General features: G+C 39.5%; 1 protein-coding gene and 1 long non-coding RNA gene across 5 annotated transcripts in view; one reads left to right on the plus strand and one right to left on the minus strand.

Moving 5' to 3' along the window:
* Positions 1-9,897, plus strand: part of LOC137645983 (uncharacterized) — a 49,962-nt gene extending 40,065 nt beyond the window's left edge. For all 3 annotated transcript variants that reach the window (XM_068379091.1, XM_068379090.1, XM_068379089.1), the window contains one exon: positions 2,676-9,897. In XM_068379091.1, the coding sequence (XP_068235192.1) occupies positions 2,676-2,782 (107 nt within the window). In that variant the 3' untranslated portion in view covers positions 2,783-9,897. The remainder of the gene's footprint in view (positions 1-2,675) is intronic.
* Positions 1-17,947, minus strand: part of LOC137645984 (uncharacterized) — an 80,540-nt gene that overhangs the window by 34,942 nt on the left and 27,651 nt on the right. For both annotated transcript variants that reach the window (XR_011045369.1, XR_011045370.1), the window contains exon 2: positions 2,661-2,768. This is a non-coding gene — a long non-coding RNA (uncharacterized lncRNA). The remainder of the gene's footprint in view (positions 1-2,660; positions 2,769-17,947) is intronic.

The raw sequence follows: 17,947 nt of genomic DNA on the forward strand, positions 1-17,947 counted from the left end.
CTTTTAGCCTAATGGCTACCTTCCAGCTCTGCCGAAAGATCATCCATATAAATATCGTAAGGTTTATTAGTGGGGGAATAACAATTTTACCAAATTCACTTAGAAATATAGTTGGCTGAATGGCAACAGTAGAATTATTCTGCATGTTCAGACTTTTCATCACAAAGGTTTTTACTTAATGTAAACACTATAATACTGACGTGTTATAAAAAGCTTAACCTTTAGATAACAGGGTGTTTTACCATCTGAATATGAGATTTCAATCCCCTCATAAAACACATTCCGGTTGTGTATGACAAAATATATAAGTACAGTAACTTGAACCATCATCTCCTACGCCTATTGAAGCAAAAGGGCCTCAGTAAAATTTATCCATTCGTCTCTGTCTTGAACTTTCAATTCAATAATTCTCCGTTCATCATCATCATCTACTTCATGTTTCCTAGTCCTCATCCATGTAGGAATGGGTCTTCCAATTCTTCTGGTGCCTTGTGGAGCCAAGGTAAACATTTGGTGAAATAACTTAAATATTTACCAATAATTCTTTATACAATTATTATAAACCAAATACAGTAAATGTAATCATATCAAGACTTGACAAAGCTTACGAAAACTTACCTCCTAAAAAAACCAACACTTTCTTGTTTCCTTATCTAGCACAAACTAGTTACCTGTGTTACCTCTACTACTGTTGGTTATCCTTTTCCATAAAAGCACATTATGTAAGGGCATGAGTATACTTTCAAAATAATAAGAAAGATAGCAAAGTACTGTATGTAAACTAGCTGAAGATACAGGGAAAAAAAGGAGGAAAAACAGTAAAGTTGGGAGACTGACAGAAAATTAGATTTTGCAAAAAACTATTTACTGCGAAAAAGGGGAAGAAAGACAAAGGCCTGCGAATGAAAGAAAATTATGTATTTTGAACAAGATAAGTGATACAACAATATATAAAAATTTAATTTGATATTTACTCTCAATGTTCTTTATACAGGAATACATTAATAGTGTCCTGATTGCCACTGAGAATATAGTACTGCACAGGAATTCAGGTATTCCTATTATCCTGTAGAAGTTAATTCATGTTTACCCTGGCTAAATACCAGATGTATAAGTTTAAATGCCCTATGATGCAATTATCTCCTTCATTTCTATCATTGTCTTGACATGTACAAGAAAATAAAATGATATCTTCACATACATTCTTAATTTATTACATAACCTTGGATTTTTACCAACCTGAAATTATACCAAAACATTTTTCAACAATCTCCTTCACATCATAATGTCCTAATCATTTTGTTTATTGCTTGGCTTTTCTCAAATTTCATAGCAGCCTTAGTGAATTATTTCACTAAAAATTTTATCTGAAAATATCACAAGCTCAAAGACATATTCGAAAAAATGCATGCCTTCTATTGTCAAGCGGTAGACTAAAAAATGTTGCTAGGCAGCCTATTACTTTTGATTTATAATTAAAAAACTAAAGTGTTGCCAAATGATGTTTCTGCACTTTCTACCCAGGTAAACTCAATATTACAAAGATGACAACTTGACTTGTTTACAGTCATAAACACACAAGTCAAGCTGTCATCTTTGTAATAATGAGTTTACAGTACTGATCATGTTGGTGGTTTTAAATAGATCACAGTAAACAATATTATCGTTACATAATTGAGGCCAAACAGATTAATAGGAGACTTATCCCTAGGAGGGAGTTAGTCCTTAGAACCAACCATACTGGCTGGGAAAAATATAAATAAACCAAGAACAGATTTGTGTAACTTTCATTCACGTAAGTTTTTTTTATACAGAACACTAACCCTGTTCAGAAAACAGTTAGCCCAAATGGCATGGGTGTTTAGAATCATCAGAAAGATTTATAAAAATAAATGGGAGAATCACATCAGCTTTTGCCAAATGTTGGTCTGTTGTGTTCCACAAATGCCTTCTCCCAACCCTTAAAAAGATTTGTCTTGAGAGAGTGATTTCTATCCTGATTAACCAATGATCAAATGTGCCCACTATCATCCAGGCTTATCTTTTCTCACTTGATTGTTCTACAGTATGTTTACCATCCAATTATCATGACAGTTTATTTTCTGGTTATATTATCCTTAAACTTTCAAATTAGAGAAAAAGGTCAGATAATACCGATCAATTCTGAATACTGTACTGTAATAGACCAGCAGGGGTATGAAGCCACATTTGATATTACAGATACTACACATTTTATGCTTTAAGAGTATTAAATGGAAACCTTATGGATAAACCATTTTCATATAACCACATTTACAGTACTGTACCTATGTCCCCCTTATATGTTGTCCATTTTACACACTTTACTATTACAGTATACTGTACTCTGTTTACAATGAATGTAAAAAGATAAAAGGGTGTGATAAGGCCATGTGGCAGAGTTTCTTTATAAAAGCTTAACACAATAATGACATACAGCTCTCTTCCATTGTTTTCATATTTCTCTGTTGTTACAGGTGTACATTCAAATTTAACAACAGATTTTAATCCCTCTCTCTTTTTTTGGAGCAGCTGAATGATTCCCTATGCATAATCTACCTATTCCTGCAATGCAAAACTATTACACAACAGTATTTTTTTACTTGATAATTGATAATAAAAAAATATCTAAGGTGTTTTACCTTTCTCCTTAACAGGTCTTATTGTCCTTGGACTGGGACGTTTACTCTGCCTTTTTGTTGAACTCTGGAGCATATGGATCCACATTACAATGATGCTGGTAAATGTAACTGCAAAAGAATAAGATTATGATTGTGATTATTTTTTAAGAATATTTATTTAGAATTTATTATATTAAATTATATGCATAGTTTTATCTAGTCCAGAGAAGAGAACAAAGGATTTATTAATTTATATTTTTACTGTGTTTCATGTTTTGTTAATAGTGTATTTAAGTTTTTTAAGTACTGCAATTGTATATGTTTGATACCAGTACAGATGCAATTCTTTTAAATTCATGTAGCAAAGTATCATTTTAAACTTTGTTTACCTGTACTTTGCCATTCCTCAGCTACAGGCTTTTGTTAAAGGTTGTAAAGTGCAGATTCATTCAATAGGTAGGCTATTCCTGTCAGAGTTTTAATTGCCCAGTACTTACTGTTCCTAAATAATTTACTGATCAAATGATAAGCTGGTACAGGTATGTACTATATAGATTATATAAAGCAAGTTGTTTTTTCTAAAATGTCAAGATTAGCAGTGAAATCTATTTAAAAGTGTTATCTTGACAAAGATTATATTGTATAAGGTTCAACCTATTAAATACAGTTATGTACAGTATGTACATATAAAACTTTCCTTAGGAGAACAACATAATCTTGACAAACATTGCATTGACATTTTTATTTTGAGAATCAAGCTGGGAGAATGACATCTTTTGTTGTACAGTACTGATGAAACATGATGGATAACATTTGAATTACTAATTGTTAGATTTGGTCTTTATGGTAACTTTTTCAAATATTCATCAACTAAGGATCTTGTAATTTCTTTCTGGTAGAACTATATTTCAATCTGAACTTCATAATTTCCTCAGTTAAATATACTTCATGGTGATATATACTGTATATACCTTTACAGTAATAGGACTGTAACTTGTGCTGAGTTTTCTTTTATAGTCTTAGTTTTGAGGTTCAGCAAGTAGTGGTAATTTCATGCAGTTTTTGCATATTGTAATGACATTGTGTTTTAGAAATTGGTAACTGGAAGGTTGTGATTGAATTTAGTTTCTAGTGTATTCTATTACTTAAAACTTTAGTGATATGCATGTGAAAAAGATAAATAATTCCAGAATATTTAGAAATATATATTCTATGTTAAATATTATTACTGTACATTATATTTAAAATCTATTATGGAAATCAACAAGGAATTTGAAAAGAAAAATCTACCTCATGTCACAGTCAAACCCAGGATCTCTTAAAACGACAGATTAGGATGTTACCCTCACAAGTTTACCTGGGAAAGCTGGCACATAATGTACTACAGCAAATTTTACCCAACCACACAATAAAACAGGACTAGCATTTATTTCAAAACACTTAAAAGACAATGAGGAAACATGAACGGAATAAAGGTTTCAAGTTTGGGAAAACAAGAAAGGATAGGAATTCCAAAGTCTGACATTAAAAGGAAAGAAACAATCAATGAATTATACGATCAAAGAACAATATTTCTTAAGCGTAGTAAATGTGGGAAGAGTTGATGTGACAGACCTTACAAAGCTGCCAGAGGAAAAATTTCTCCTTGCAATTTAACAGACCATTGTTCAAAATTTCAAGTGTAAATGGCTGTGACATAACAGCCATTTTATTTCCTGTATCCTAGAGATTAGTCACCGTTTGTCTAAAATGTATCGTGCAAGTAACCAGATAAGATACAGTAGCTGCAAAGTTTCTGCACAGCTTAAAGATAGCACCTCTCCCTACAGTATGCACACCAAGTCACAGCACTGTAGTAGTATCAAATGTACACAGCAGACAGGAGTCATTTCTGTGTGTACAGAGGAAATAGAAGTCAACACACTTAGGAAATCCTATGTGCAAGACAAGACAAGACTTGGTAAACTTTAGCCACCCACATTAGTTAGTATAAATACTGTACAGTACTTTCATTTATATTGCAAAAAAAAAAAAAAATTATCTAGCTTTGTGCAGCTTTAAAATTACTATACATGTCAATAAGATCTCTAGTCCTAACAAGATTATAGAATTTACATTTGTTGTAGTAAAATGTCCCTGTAGGGGGTAGTGCGATCAGTACACTGTAGACATGTACATAAGCGCCTTTACAGCTGTCCATTGGACCCTAGCTGCATATCCCACATTATCTCCGTTCCAGCTCAATTTCTTCCATCTTGGTGTTCAACTTCTAACTTACTTTATAGTGAAAGTCTTAGGTTTTACCATAGATGCTCATGGAGACTAAACGGCCTTACAAGGCCTAGTGCCAGGCTATATCCATAAATCCAATCCACTACTGTATAATGAAAAGTGTATTATTGCAAGACTGTACTGTACAGACATGTAGAATGGTTTATTTTATTTGTTTAAGCTATAATGTATCAGTAATTCTAATTTGTAGGTGCAGTACACTTGTTCATAAATATTTATCTTACCAAAGTCCCATTCAAACAAATCTAAATAGTTTCCAGTCAAGTACACTTTACATAATTTCTTTTATTCATCCAATATTATATGAGAATTGCCCTTGAAATTTCCTGCATTAACAGCATGTGGGAGACTGAGTTTTGATAACTTTTGTATAAAGTAAAAATTTTCAGGAGAAATCCATTAATGTACTGCCATTAAAAAGAAAAAAAAGGTAAGAAAAAATTTCAGCATGGATTTTAAGAAACTTTCAGTGTACAAAGTTTATCACATTGTATAACTATACTATTTTTTTAGTATATGTGTACAATATATACTACTGTAATGTAAGTCTCTGAAAGGAAGATACACTGCATCTTAATCCTGGTGTTTTAAGGTAATTTCCATAATTCCTCTCAAACATAAATCTCATATATGTCCGTCCATAAAATAATAAATACTGTAATCATTCCGGATAATTATTACTAAATAATGACTATCAATTAAGGTTATATATACAGTACATAACCATGCAGGTACTGTAGTGTTCTTAGCGTCCTTAATCAGTTTCCCAGTGAGATTATCTCCCCAAAAGCAACGATTCAGAGTAAAAATATGATCCCTGCTGAAGTGCAGGTTGGAAGACTGAACACTTGAACAACTATTTCATGGTGTCTGGGTATGGAACTGTAACCAGGAGGAAATCACCCTTGGATACCAGACTTGGTAAAATATATGTAACTGAATGATATCTCACAGGAAGTAACTATACGAGAGGATTCTCAGCCCCTTGTTCTGGCTCTTTTAGTCACCTCTTACGATACGCAGGGATGCGTTTGCGCTACTCTAATTGTCGTTATGCCCCAGTGGCCTCATCAGGCAGGCAAGAACAAAGAAATAAGTTTGTTTTTTTTGTTTTTGTTTTTTTTGGCTACCCTCCAAAATTGGGGAAGTGCCATGATATATAGGTAAATGTAACTGACTATCAATATTTCATTCCTTTATTGCATTTATAACAATGTATGGGAGTTGATGTGTTTAATTTTAAGACTGATAGTACTCATGAATGAGCACGGAATCTCACTTTGCATTTATAATAAAGTTAATAAGGGGTTATTCATATATTTGTGTACTGATAGTACTGCATAGCATATAATAAGTTTTCTCTCCAAGAGATACCAAAGAACTTTAGAATTTCTTTGTTAAGAGTAAATTTGAATTATTTTTCAATGTATGAAAGATTTTTATTTATGCAATTTTGCTGAAAGAAATTTTTCATAAATTTATACATAGCACTATACAGTATATTATAAAATTGCTTTGCAAGGCTTAACATGTAATAGGAACAAAGGGTAATTTATCTAAGAAATAATATTTTAGTCATTTCACTGTACAGTACCTTATTTACATGCTACACCCAGAAAATGATGTTACAAACATTAATTGATGTATTGAGCTAATTCTGTAACCATATTGCAAAGTTTATGCAAATAATTATGATAAAAACCTTCTAATTTGTACTATCAAGTGCAGATATACTCTGTAACAGTTCATATTCCTTCATGTGTCGACATGACCAAGTACTGCCGCTTGGGCAAACATCGTTATCAGACATTAATGGGTGGCAGGAATGAGCAGCGATTAAGTCAGAAGTGCAAAAACCAATGGCACTGATCTGGCAACAAAATGCTACCAGATCTGGTTTAGCCCAATGGCCTTTATTTTTCCCCCCAAAAAATGAACACTTATGTCTAATTTTAGACCCCGGGAATTATTTGGTAGTGGTTGGGTCTGAAGCAGTACAAAATCATCGTCTTGATAAGCAGCAAGATTAAAAAGAATATAGAGAAAGCCGATCTGAAACATTGTAAACCTATCACATTGGAAGAACTGTAAGGGTAACCCATTCCACTAATATACAGGAGCAACAAGTGTCACGAAAGAGACTTTAGACGAAATACAAAAGAATGTTCCTAAATAATTATATGATCTTTTTATAGATAGTAAAACCATTTATGACCATACAGATAACATTCATGAAGGAAAAACCAAAAAACTAACAGGCAGATGTCATACAGTAAACATGTTTCTTCTAGATTCATGTGCCTGCCAGTGTTGCCATTCCTACTTCGAACTATGAACAAGGCAGCAAGGTAGATTGCCCGCCGTGTTCTTGCTTCCGATGTCATCAGTGTTAATTTTTTTTCCCTGTTGGCTCTATTAATATTTGCCATCAGGCACTGCCTGGTCATGTAGATACACCCTTAGTGAAATGTTCACAAGATGTAGAAGTAATAGTTTGATACTGTAATCACAAAAACATTGTGTTCATTATTAACAACTCACTGGAATATAAGGTTACTGTATGCTATCCCATTTTCCTGTCGCAAAAAATTCTAACCCATTAAGATTACATGCTGTAGCCCCAAGCTGCTGTTATCTTGCCTCCTTGCACATCCTTTATATGTACTGGGGTGCTGGCATACAATTCCCTACCTTTTACAGTAAAATATTTCCTGCAAATTTGTATTTTGGGGAATGAGTTTGTTGATACCAGTATTTTCTATTGCTTTTAATTTTTTTTTTTACTGATGAAATTTCAAGTTATAAATGTAATTTAAAACAATTAGCATAATTTAAAAGTTTAATGTTTGGGTTTTTCAATATTTTTCTTTGGAATATGAAATCTTGTGAAATGTTAAGGGAATACTTTTTTTCTGATATACTGTACACCATTAGGTAGCGTTTATGTAAAAGTACCTGAAGTACTATGCATGCGTCTTCAGATGTTTATATGCATGTTCCAATAGTACTACTGTAGTACGTTCTCAGGATCAAAGGTCTTCTCTACAGTTGCAGCAAACAATTTACATTGTAATAAATGCCTGTCACAATTTACTTTCATTTGTCATTGTTATTATCAGTTGTAAGAAGTAAAACTGTACGTAATATGTACCAGTGTTCTATTTTTTTAGCTAATTAATAGCAATGTTATACACTGTAATTGAGGCCTATAAGAATTTGAGTACAGTGAATTAGAAATTCATTGTGACAAAGTGCTCCTATGTACAATATTGAATCAATAGTTTTGCCTTAAAAATCAATGGTCGTCTTCCTATACACAGTAAAGTACTTGTGACAATAAAATAGTTACTAAAGATAAATTCAATGTTATTTTCATTATTATCTAGTTACCATATTTTAATGGTTGGAAGGTTAAAGAACATGAATTTTCATAGCTTTTCCTAATGCTTAGATTTTAAAAGTAAAATCTTAACCACATATTAACCAAATGAAAGACCACTGATGGAATATGGTATGTTCCAAAAATATACCCGCCTTAGTGACAACGCCAATGCACATCATGAATAACTTTCAAGTTCATACTGATTATTGTCTATGACTGTACTGTAAATTTCCAGTAGTCCTCTTTCATACCAAATTTTGAAGAGACTAAAGAATTTATTATTTTTAAATTTTTATTACATAGAATCAAATTGGATTAAACCTTCATAGAGGATATTTTCTATGAGGAATCCTGTCATCATATTATGAGTCAATATAACAAAAGGCAACAAATAAGATTTGGTGAATGTGCATTCTTCATAATCTTGCACATGTAACAAATTTTTCTAAAACTTTGTGAAAACATTTAAACTTTTTTCCAAGTTGTTATTACCAAGTTTGCCTAAATTTTTACTTCATGCCATCACATTTTCCCAATCTCCTAAGGAATTCTCTAAAATATGCAAAAAAAAAATTCCAAATGGATGAAAGAACGAGACTATAGTTTCACCTTTCTAAAAGTACCAAAATCATCTGTTTCCTTCCATCAGTGTCAATGGAGAAATTGTTTCCCTTAGTTAGGCTGAAGGAGTTAGCAACAAATTTTATGAAGACAAGGAATGTATATTGTTGCCTCGGCCAGTGTGGCTTTTAGAGAGGGAAAATAAGTTATTCCCCTCCACACATTGATTATAATGGGTTTGAATGTCTTTATATGAAAAGAGGCTATTCTGTTTTAGCAGATGTTTAGTATAAACTGCTTAAGAAGTTGCTAAATGTCTTATCACTGATCTTATTTATTCCATAATGTTTTAACAGGTATATAGGATTTTAGTCCAGGTGACCAACATTCACATCACAAATCTCTTATGGAAAAATGTTTGTGATTCTAGATTTTGATGAAAGGAGCAAGTTTGCTCTGGCGATACATATGGAGACCCTCAAAGGAATTTAGCTGAGCTATGATGCATCCTTTATGAAGGTTTCCAAAACAGGTGAACTTTGATGGACTGAGAGGAGTTGAAGAAATGCTGAATATAAATGTAACATACTTTTGGGGATATCACAATGGTAATAAATAACTACAAATTAGACAGCAATGCTTTCCCCAAAAAGAAGCAATAACTTTTTTCTATCTTGCTTAATAACAGTCAACAGTGGGAAGCACACATGAACAAAAATAAATTAGTATTCCAATGGACAACTCAAAAAGCTTTTATTGGATATTGCTGGTGATTAACAATGCTTGAAAGAAAACTATGCCTAAATGAATTGACTGAGCATGAGACAATTCATCATGCAATAACAAGTACAGTACACCATTTGTTATAAAAGAGCAGTATTAAATACTAAGCTAATTTTGGCCATATAGATTCTTGAATATCCTATGAAAGCCAATGACACGTGGCTGTTCTAAAGGACAGACGGTAGTTAAGCTCTACACTTATTTGTGTACTTACTATTGTAATTATGGTAACTATTGCTTTCTTGTCTCACACCAACTGCAGATTAACCTTACCAGATTCATGATTGGATGAGTGCAAGATTTATGTTACTTAGTAGCTATTGAGATTATTATGAAGATTAGAATTAGTTTAACGCAACCACTGAATCCTATTTCTAGCCTCTTTAAGAGGTCACCAAAAAAAATTTAATCTTAAATGAGAGGTGCAAACTGGCCAAATTTAAAGAAGTATGAAAGCTAGGCACAGAATGACCAATGAGACTAAATGAAGAGTACCTGTAATTAAAAGCTAGCAATGCAAGGCTACATGGACATTTTGTAGAACTTTTGCTAGTTGTCATTGGGAAAGGAGAAAAATTTTGTAGAACTTTTGCTAGTTGTTATTGTTGAGAAAGAAGAAACTAAGTAAAATTATACAAAGAATTGATAGATCTGAAAGTTGCTCGAGGAATATTCAGGTTAAAACAAATATAGTACGGGTACGTATAACATGGAATGGATAAAAGTAGACCCAAGATGCTGCTCAAGCACAGACACGGAAATTATAATTATGAGACAAAAAAAAGTAATGGAAATAAAGATTTTAATATAACTAATATAAAAGATTTTCAATTGATTTAAAGAAGCAGTGTCGATAAAATGGGCAACGTTCCTTCTTCATTTGTACCATATCTTTTACTACCTGGAACTAGGCAGTAGCCCCACTCATTCTCAAACTATGCAAGATGCAGACCTAGGTATTGCTTTAATTTAAGAAAAATATTTCTTAAAATTTCATTCACGTTTTTGGGGAGTAGGGTAAGTTGATATAGTATGAGGTTTTTATTCTCATCAGGATACACATAACGGATTTTGAGCGAAGCGAAAAATCTATTTTTGGGTGAGATAGCCATGGCGTCCTGATGGAAGGTTCCTTTTTGGTAGCTTCCTTGGGTATAAGACTACTAAGATATTCCCAGAGAATTTAACCACAGGTTATCACAGAATTCTAACTTCTGGAGCGAGTATCTCAAAGGTTTCCCTTTAAGACATCGTATATCAACAGGGGACGCATGTCTGAACGCGCCACATAGCTATCTTCACCCCGAACAGAGTTAATTCTTCGGTGTGTAAGGGTTGAGAATAGCTGGGAGCCGCTCCACAGCCAATCTCACTCGTGGCTACTACTGATACTCGAGACGTAAACAAACGGGCGCCATTGCTCAAATGACGTCACGCCCGTCTTCATCCTGAAGCCAGTTGCTGCCCATCACCATGATACAGTAGAACAGGGCGGGATCAAAAACTGGACGAAGTAGCAGGGAGGGTCCATCAGGACGCCATGGCTATCTCACCCAAAAATAGATTTTTCGCTTCGCTCAAAATCCGTTTTTTGGGCTCAAGCCATGGCGTCCTGATGGAAGAGTACCAGAGAATCAATGTATCGTGGTAGATTTTCCCCTAGTAGTAAGTGCCAAGGCATTGACAAAACAGCATAGTAATCTTTGATAAAGAACCATAGGGAAGAAGCATCCTGCCCCCCTTGGCAGTGAAGTTCCCATGGGCTATGCCGACGTCAAAGTGGTATTGAAGGGCTATTCATCCTGATAGAAGAACTTGAAGAACTTGGAGATGAAGCTGAATGTTTGGTATTTGTATAGGAACATTCTGAAATTAGACCAGTGGTGGTTGGGCACTGTGTATTGAGTTCATCTCCCGGGTATCAAAAGTAAGTATTCGTGTTGGAACCTTACATAATCAGAGTGAATATAAATTAAGAGTAAGCATCTTAATTTCTTCATAACCATAAGGAAAAGGGGGATTAATAAAACTATGACAGGCATGTATTTCATAGTAAGTAGGAGCTGATTGAGACGCACAGGTAATAAAATAGAAATTTTATTTCACAAATGCAGAAATTAAATAATTTACAGCAATAAGTAAAGTTCATTTACAGTAATTATAATGTACATAGAAATAAAGGCTTGCTCTTGAATCTGAAAAGGAATTTCAAGATTATTAGTAGGTACTCGTTCTCGAGGAACGCAAGTCTTTGATTAAAAAACACATCATGCTCAGGGCATGCGGCACTTGTGTGACACTATGACATTTCACCTGGGATAAGAACAGTTATAAAAGCACTAAGTGTTTTTCGACATCACTATGAATCGCTCGAGGGTCAACATAGGCACCCGAAGAGTTAGAGTCCCAAGTAACTCACTGTTCTACGCAGAGTTAGGTGCAGGTTTCATAACACTACCTGCGGCTACCACAAAATGTTTGACTTCGTGCACTTGTTTCGCATAATGTTTAAAGAAAACTCGCGAGGACTTCCAGCCCGTGAAGTTTTTAAGGCTTTCAAAGTCCATGCTCTGAAAGAAATTCAGAGATGATGCCACTTTTCTAGGATCATGACCAGCGGGTGTACTGTTCGGATCCGCTCTGCGAATGAAGTAGGTGATTTTCGCTCTTAATTGTTTCAGTGACAGGTCGCTGCCCGATGTTTCTCCTTTGAAGAGTTGGCCTCCACCAAAGTTTGAAGTTCTGCGAAGATAGACCTTGAGGCTCTCTACTGGACATAGAGAGGCATCCTCCTTCAGGGGGCATATTCTCCAAGGGCCCCATCTTTTGGTGGGTAATTCATTTTTGGCAAGAAACGTCGGATCAGGGGAGAGGGTAACTTCTCCTGTATCGGTAAACAGGATATGTCCTTCTTCTCTTGATAATGCCACTATTTCGCTGACTCGAGCTCCTGAAGCGAGAGCAAAGAGAAATATAACTTTCTGAGTCAGATCCTTGAGAGGGCATGAATCATTGTCCAAGTTGGAGGCGAAATGGAGTACCGTGTCTAGTGACCAGGAGATCGGTTTCGGTGGGGGTGCTGGGCGTAGGCGAGCACATGCTTTCGGTAGTTTGTTGATGTCGCTGGACAGATCAATTTGGAAAGCATATAGAATTGGTCTAGTCAAGGCCGATTTGCAGGTTGATATCGTATTGGCTGCTAATCCCTGTCCATGAAGGTGAATAAAGAAGGACATGCAGAAATCAATCGTGATTTCTTTAGGATTTTTTGTCTTGACAAAGGAGACCCATTTCCTCCAGGATGATTCATATTGCCGTCTTGTGGATTCGGTCTTGTATTCCTCTAGGAAGTCCAGACTTTTCTTCGAGATCCCAAACCTCTTCTTTGCGGCTAGGGAGAGAAAATCATGAGATGAAGGTCCTTGATTTTCGATGATGAAGCGAAGACAGTCGACTTCTGTACTTGTTGAGAGAGAACTGGGCCCGGGAGAGGGATCAGCTTGGGCTGCAGCTCCAGGACCAGGGGGTACCAGTTGCTCCGAGGCCACTTGGGAGCCACTAGGGCCGCTGTCCCTTTGAAGGTTCTCAGTTTGGAGAGGACTTTCAACAGAAGGTTGGTGGGGGGGAACAGGTAGATCTTGGACCATCTGTTCCAGTCCAGTGACATGGCATCCACTGCTTCTGCTTTGGGGTCCTCGTACGGGGCCACATACCGAGGAAGTTGATTGTTGTCGCTCGTTGCAAAGAGATCTATCTGAAGTTCTGGGACTTGGTGAGAGATGAAGGAGAACGATCTTGCGTCTAGAGACCATTCCGACTCTATCGGGTTTGTCCGAGATAGAGCATCCGCTGTCACGTTGCGGAATCCTTGTAGGTGAACTGCAGACAGGTGCCACTTCTTCTTCTCTGCCAGACGGAAGATTGGGAGAAGCACCTGATTTATCTGGGGCGATCTTGAGCCTTGGCGATTGAGACAACGAACTACCACCGAGTTGTCTAGGGTTAGACGGATGTGGATCGAGGGCGGCGGGGATAACTTCTTCAGTGTTAGAAGGACCGCCATGGCCTCCAAGATGTTTATGTGGAACGTCTTGAACAGGGGAGACCAGGTGCCTTGAGCCTGTTTTTGGTGGGAGTGACCTCCCCAACCCTCCAGTGAAGCATCCGTGTGGATGTTGAGTGATGGAGAGGGTGTTGGAGAGGAATGGACCTTTTCAGGGCCTTTTCTTCTGACCACAGCTTTAGGAGAAGTCGCAGTCTGTTTGGAAGCCGTCTCTTGAGGTCTCTTCGAGCGATGGATGCCGAACGTCTCCAGACTCCCGCGGCATCCTTTAGCTGTGCGCGAAGCACTGGGTTTGTCACTGAGGCGAACTGTAGAGAGCCTAGAACTCGTTCCTGCTGGCGTCTTGAAATGCGTTTGGATTTCAGTAGTCGCTTGACAGACCCTGCTATTTCCTTCCTTTTCTTCTGGGGGATGGAAAGGCGGTGTGACTGAAGGTTCCAGTGGATTCCCAACCACTGGAACTTCTGAGCTGGAGAGAGGCGAGATTTTTTCTCGTTGATCTTGAATCCCAGGTGTTCTAGGTACTGGGTGACTTCGTTGCAAGATTTTGCACAATCTTCGGGCGATGGAGCCCAGACTAGCCAGTCGTCGAGGTAGGCCATCACCTGGACGTTTCGTAGGCGGAGTTGTTGTACTATGGCATCCGCCAGTTTTGTGAAGATCCGAGGGGCCACGTTGAGGCCGAAGGGCATGGCCCGGAAGGCGTAGCTTTTCCTTTGGAGTCGAAATCCTAGGTAGGAGGAAGCGTGATGGTTCATTGGAACATGCCAGTAGGCATCCGCCAGGTCTATGGAGACCGTGTAGGAACCTCGAGGCAGGAGGGTCCTTATTTGTTGAAGCGTCAGCATCTTGAACTTGTCGTTCGCTATGAACTTGTTGAGGGGGGATAAGTCCAGAATGACTCTGAGTTTGTCTGAGTCCTTCTTGGGGACACAAAACAGTCTCCCTTGGAACCTGGTGGACTTTACCTTCCTTATCACCTTCTTGTTCAAGAGATCTAGAACATATTCTTCCAGAAGGGGGGTTGATTGTTGGAAGAATTGCTGGAAGATTGGGGGTGGTTGAGTCCAACTCCAGCCTAGACCCTTCTTGACGATGCTGTGCGCCCAGGGATCGAAGGTCCAACGATCCTGGAATTGGCGGAGTCTTCCTCCCACCGGAAGCACTTCATTGCTTCTGGTGTCCCGAGGGCTTGCTGCCTCGGCCGCTAGCTCCCTTTCCTCCTCTGCCTCTGGAGGGACGGCGAGAGGCGTCTTTGCTTGCACCCCTGTATGAGCCTCTACCTTTGGCACGAAAGGTAGTTGACTGTTGCTCGAAGGCAGGGGTGAAGACCGGTGACTGTGACAACACCGGTTGGGGGACCAATTGAAAGGTCTGTTGTGGTTGGGCAACCACTTGGGAGGTAGCGGGTCCCGGAAACTGACGTCTTTGTTGACGTTGCTGGGGTTTTTGTTTTTGGGATTTCCTCTTAGGTTGAGGTCCGTCGTCCTGAGAGGGTTTCCTTTTCCTGGACATGCCCCACTTGTGGAGAAGGTTCCTATTCTCCGTGGCGGCTCTGTCAGTGATTTCCTTCACAAGGTCAGAAGGAAAGAGGTGTTTTCCCCAGATGTTGGAGGAAATCAGCCTCCGGGGTTCGTGTTTCACGGTGGCACCTGCAAACACGAATTCACGACAGGCTCTTCGAGCCTTTATGAAGTGGTACAAGTCCTTCATTACAGTCATCAAGTGGGATTTGGAGAGTACCATGTAGTGGTCTGGTACTCTGGTGTCACAGGCCATAACTTCGAGTTGGACTTGATGAGATAGGGATGCTGCAAGCCTCTCCTTCGTATCTTGTTCCCGACGAAGGAGGTGATCGTTGAGCTTAGGGAGGTCTTCATTAAACTGACGTCCGGCGACGTCAGGATCGAGCCTTCCCACGACGAAAGTATGTTGGACATCTTTCCAGTGTCGAGCGTCAGGGGGAGTAACTATGGAGAAGGGTCTGCACTCCTCCAATGCAGGGCAGGCTTTCCCTTCATCCGCAGCTTTAAGGCATGCAGCTAAGGCCTTTTCCAAGAATGGAAGAACCGCACTTTCCAGTGCGACATAAGTAGGGTGCTTCTTGCTCAGGGCCGGAAGCTTAGAGCAGGTAAAGCCTCTACTCTTGAATGCGGCGGCTAGCATAGCCTGGGCCTTTGCGAGATCGAACACTATCTCTTCCTTAGGTTCGGTCTCTTCCTTCGAGGCAGGTTCGGAACGAAGACGGACGTAACAGTCCGGGTAGGCCTCAAAGTTTGGGAAGAACTCCACGTCTTCCAAAGGGACCGTGCCGATCTTATCACTGACGAAGATCCTGCCGGTCGCAATAACCATATGCTCAGCATACCTCCACGGGTTGGCATGTGAGCAAGCGGGGAGATCCTTAACCGAAATCCTTTTCGGTTCTCTGGATCCCATCATGGACCTGATGAACTCCTGGTTCTCCTTCAGCCTGTCGTCCATGACGGCTCTAATCAGTCGGATCATTTCTTGAGTAGAAGAAGAAGGATCCGGGGTCGAGGAGGTAGACGGAATAGACATTTCCGACGGTGTAGGAGTAGGAGCGGGGATGGAAGGAGGAGCAACCTCTTGCTCCGACTCGGCGTATTCCACCTTGTCTTCTTCATCTTCGGCTCCTTGAGCCATAAGCGTTTTCTCCATGTCTTCCGAGACATCCGAAATCTGTTCGTCATCTTCGGAATCCAAACGGCACTCGTGCATGGACTGAGCCATGACTACATCAGGTTCCACTGTAATTTGGACAGTGGGGATCACGTCTTTGGGTATCACTGAATCAGGGGAGGCCTTAGGGAACAAAAGTGACCTCAATTCTTCGGTGGCCAGGTAAGGTCCGGTGGCATTTTTCTGGAAGCCACGCACCCACTTGCGTAGCTTTTCACGAGAAATGTCTCTGACCTCCGCTGAGGGAGGGTTATGGAAGGCTTCAACTAGGTGAGCCTGACAGACCGTACAGTTCAGTGGATTCCAAAACTTCAGATCCCCTTTCTTGTCTGCACAAGGGGCGTGAGTCCTGCAAGCCGTATGCCCGTAAAACTGCGGGCGTTTCACAGCGCAGAAGGCGAAATCACACTTCATCTGCTCCTCCTGTGGAAGAAAGAGAAAATGAGTATGGGGGAGTCATAAGAATGGCTCTTAAACTAAGTTAATATTAATTATTAATTTTAACTTAAAGAAGGGTGTGATGCATAGAGATTGAAATAGTAAAGGAGAACATACTCCATGCATCTCGCCCGGCTGGTTACCGTAAGCTTGGTCCTTGGATAATCCGAGCGACCGAAGGCACCGGATAGAGTTCCTTAGAGTTCCATAGGGTAATGGAATTCCGTGGAAAAAACCCAAGGGTAAGATTGGGACCGAGATCATTCGGTCCCAAGCTAGGGGCTAGAAGGCCTCCTTTTAAGGTAACTGCTTCCGGCAACCAGCCGTGCTAAGATGCACGCAGCATGCTGGAATTTAGAAGAATGCAAAGAGACAGCATGATCACTAACAGAACAGTACCAAGGTACTGATCTTAATAGTAGAAACAGCCTATCTGTTTGCTGTATAGGGCTATCATTGTCATATGATAGCTAGAAGAAGGGGGTGCAAGTATTCTTGACGCCTCCGGGGGTTTCCGGCAAGCCGCCGGCATGCCGGAGTTCGCTCCAGCAGAGTCTCTGGCATTAGGACAGACAATGTTTAAAGTCAGTCATATACCAGGTTGGCGGCCGCCGGTACAACGGCGGCACGCCGGCAGGGGAGCGGCGGCTCCGGCAGTCGGAGGATGCCAGATTGGTGACTGGGATAAGGATGGTTAAAGCGGAACCGGATTGCCGGCAGTAGATTCCGGCACTCCGGCGGCCGACCGGCGAGCGGACGACGAGCTAGGAGGAGGAGAGCCACCGGTAGTAGCCGGCGGCAGTCGGCAGTCCCCCGGTACACGGGGGGCTGGCGGCAAGGTTAGGGAAAGTCACCAAGGTAGGAGGCAGGTATTGCCGACAGTAGAGGCGGCAAGAGACCGGCACCCGGATAGGGAGAGAGACAGGGGGGAGGGAAGGAATGCAGGAAGTTCCGTCATGGACTCCAGACATCCCCCCCTCCCCTGAGAGGGTGTACCCATGATAGAGGCAGGCTCTAACATCCAGGAGCAGGGGTCACTGAGGACCGGGAGCAAGGTAGCCCAAGGGAGGGCTAGGGGACACCCAA

Source organism: Palaemon carinicauda, chromosome 8 (assembly GCF_036898095.1).
Source record: "Palaemon carinicauda isolate YSFRI2023 chromosome 8, ASM3689809v2, whole genome shotgun sequence".
Classification (NCBI taxonomy): domain Eukaryota; kingdom Metazoa; phylum Arthropoda; class Malacostraca; order Decapoda; family Palaemonidae; genus Palaemon; species Palaemon carinicauda.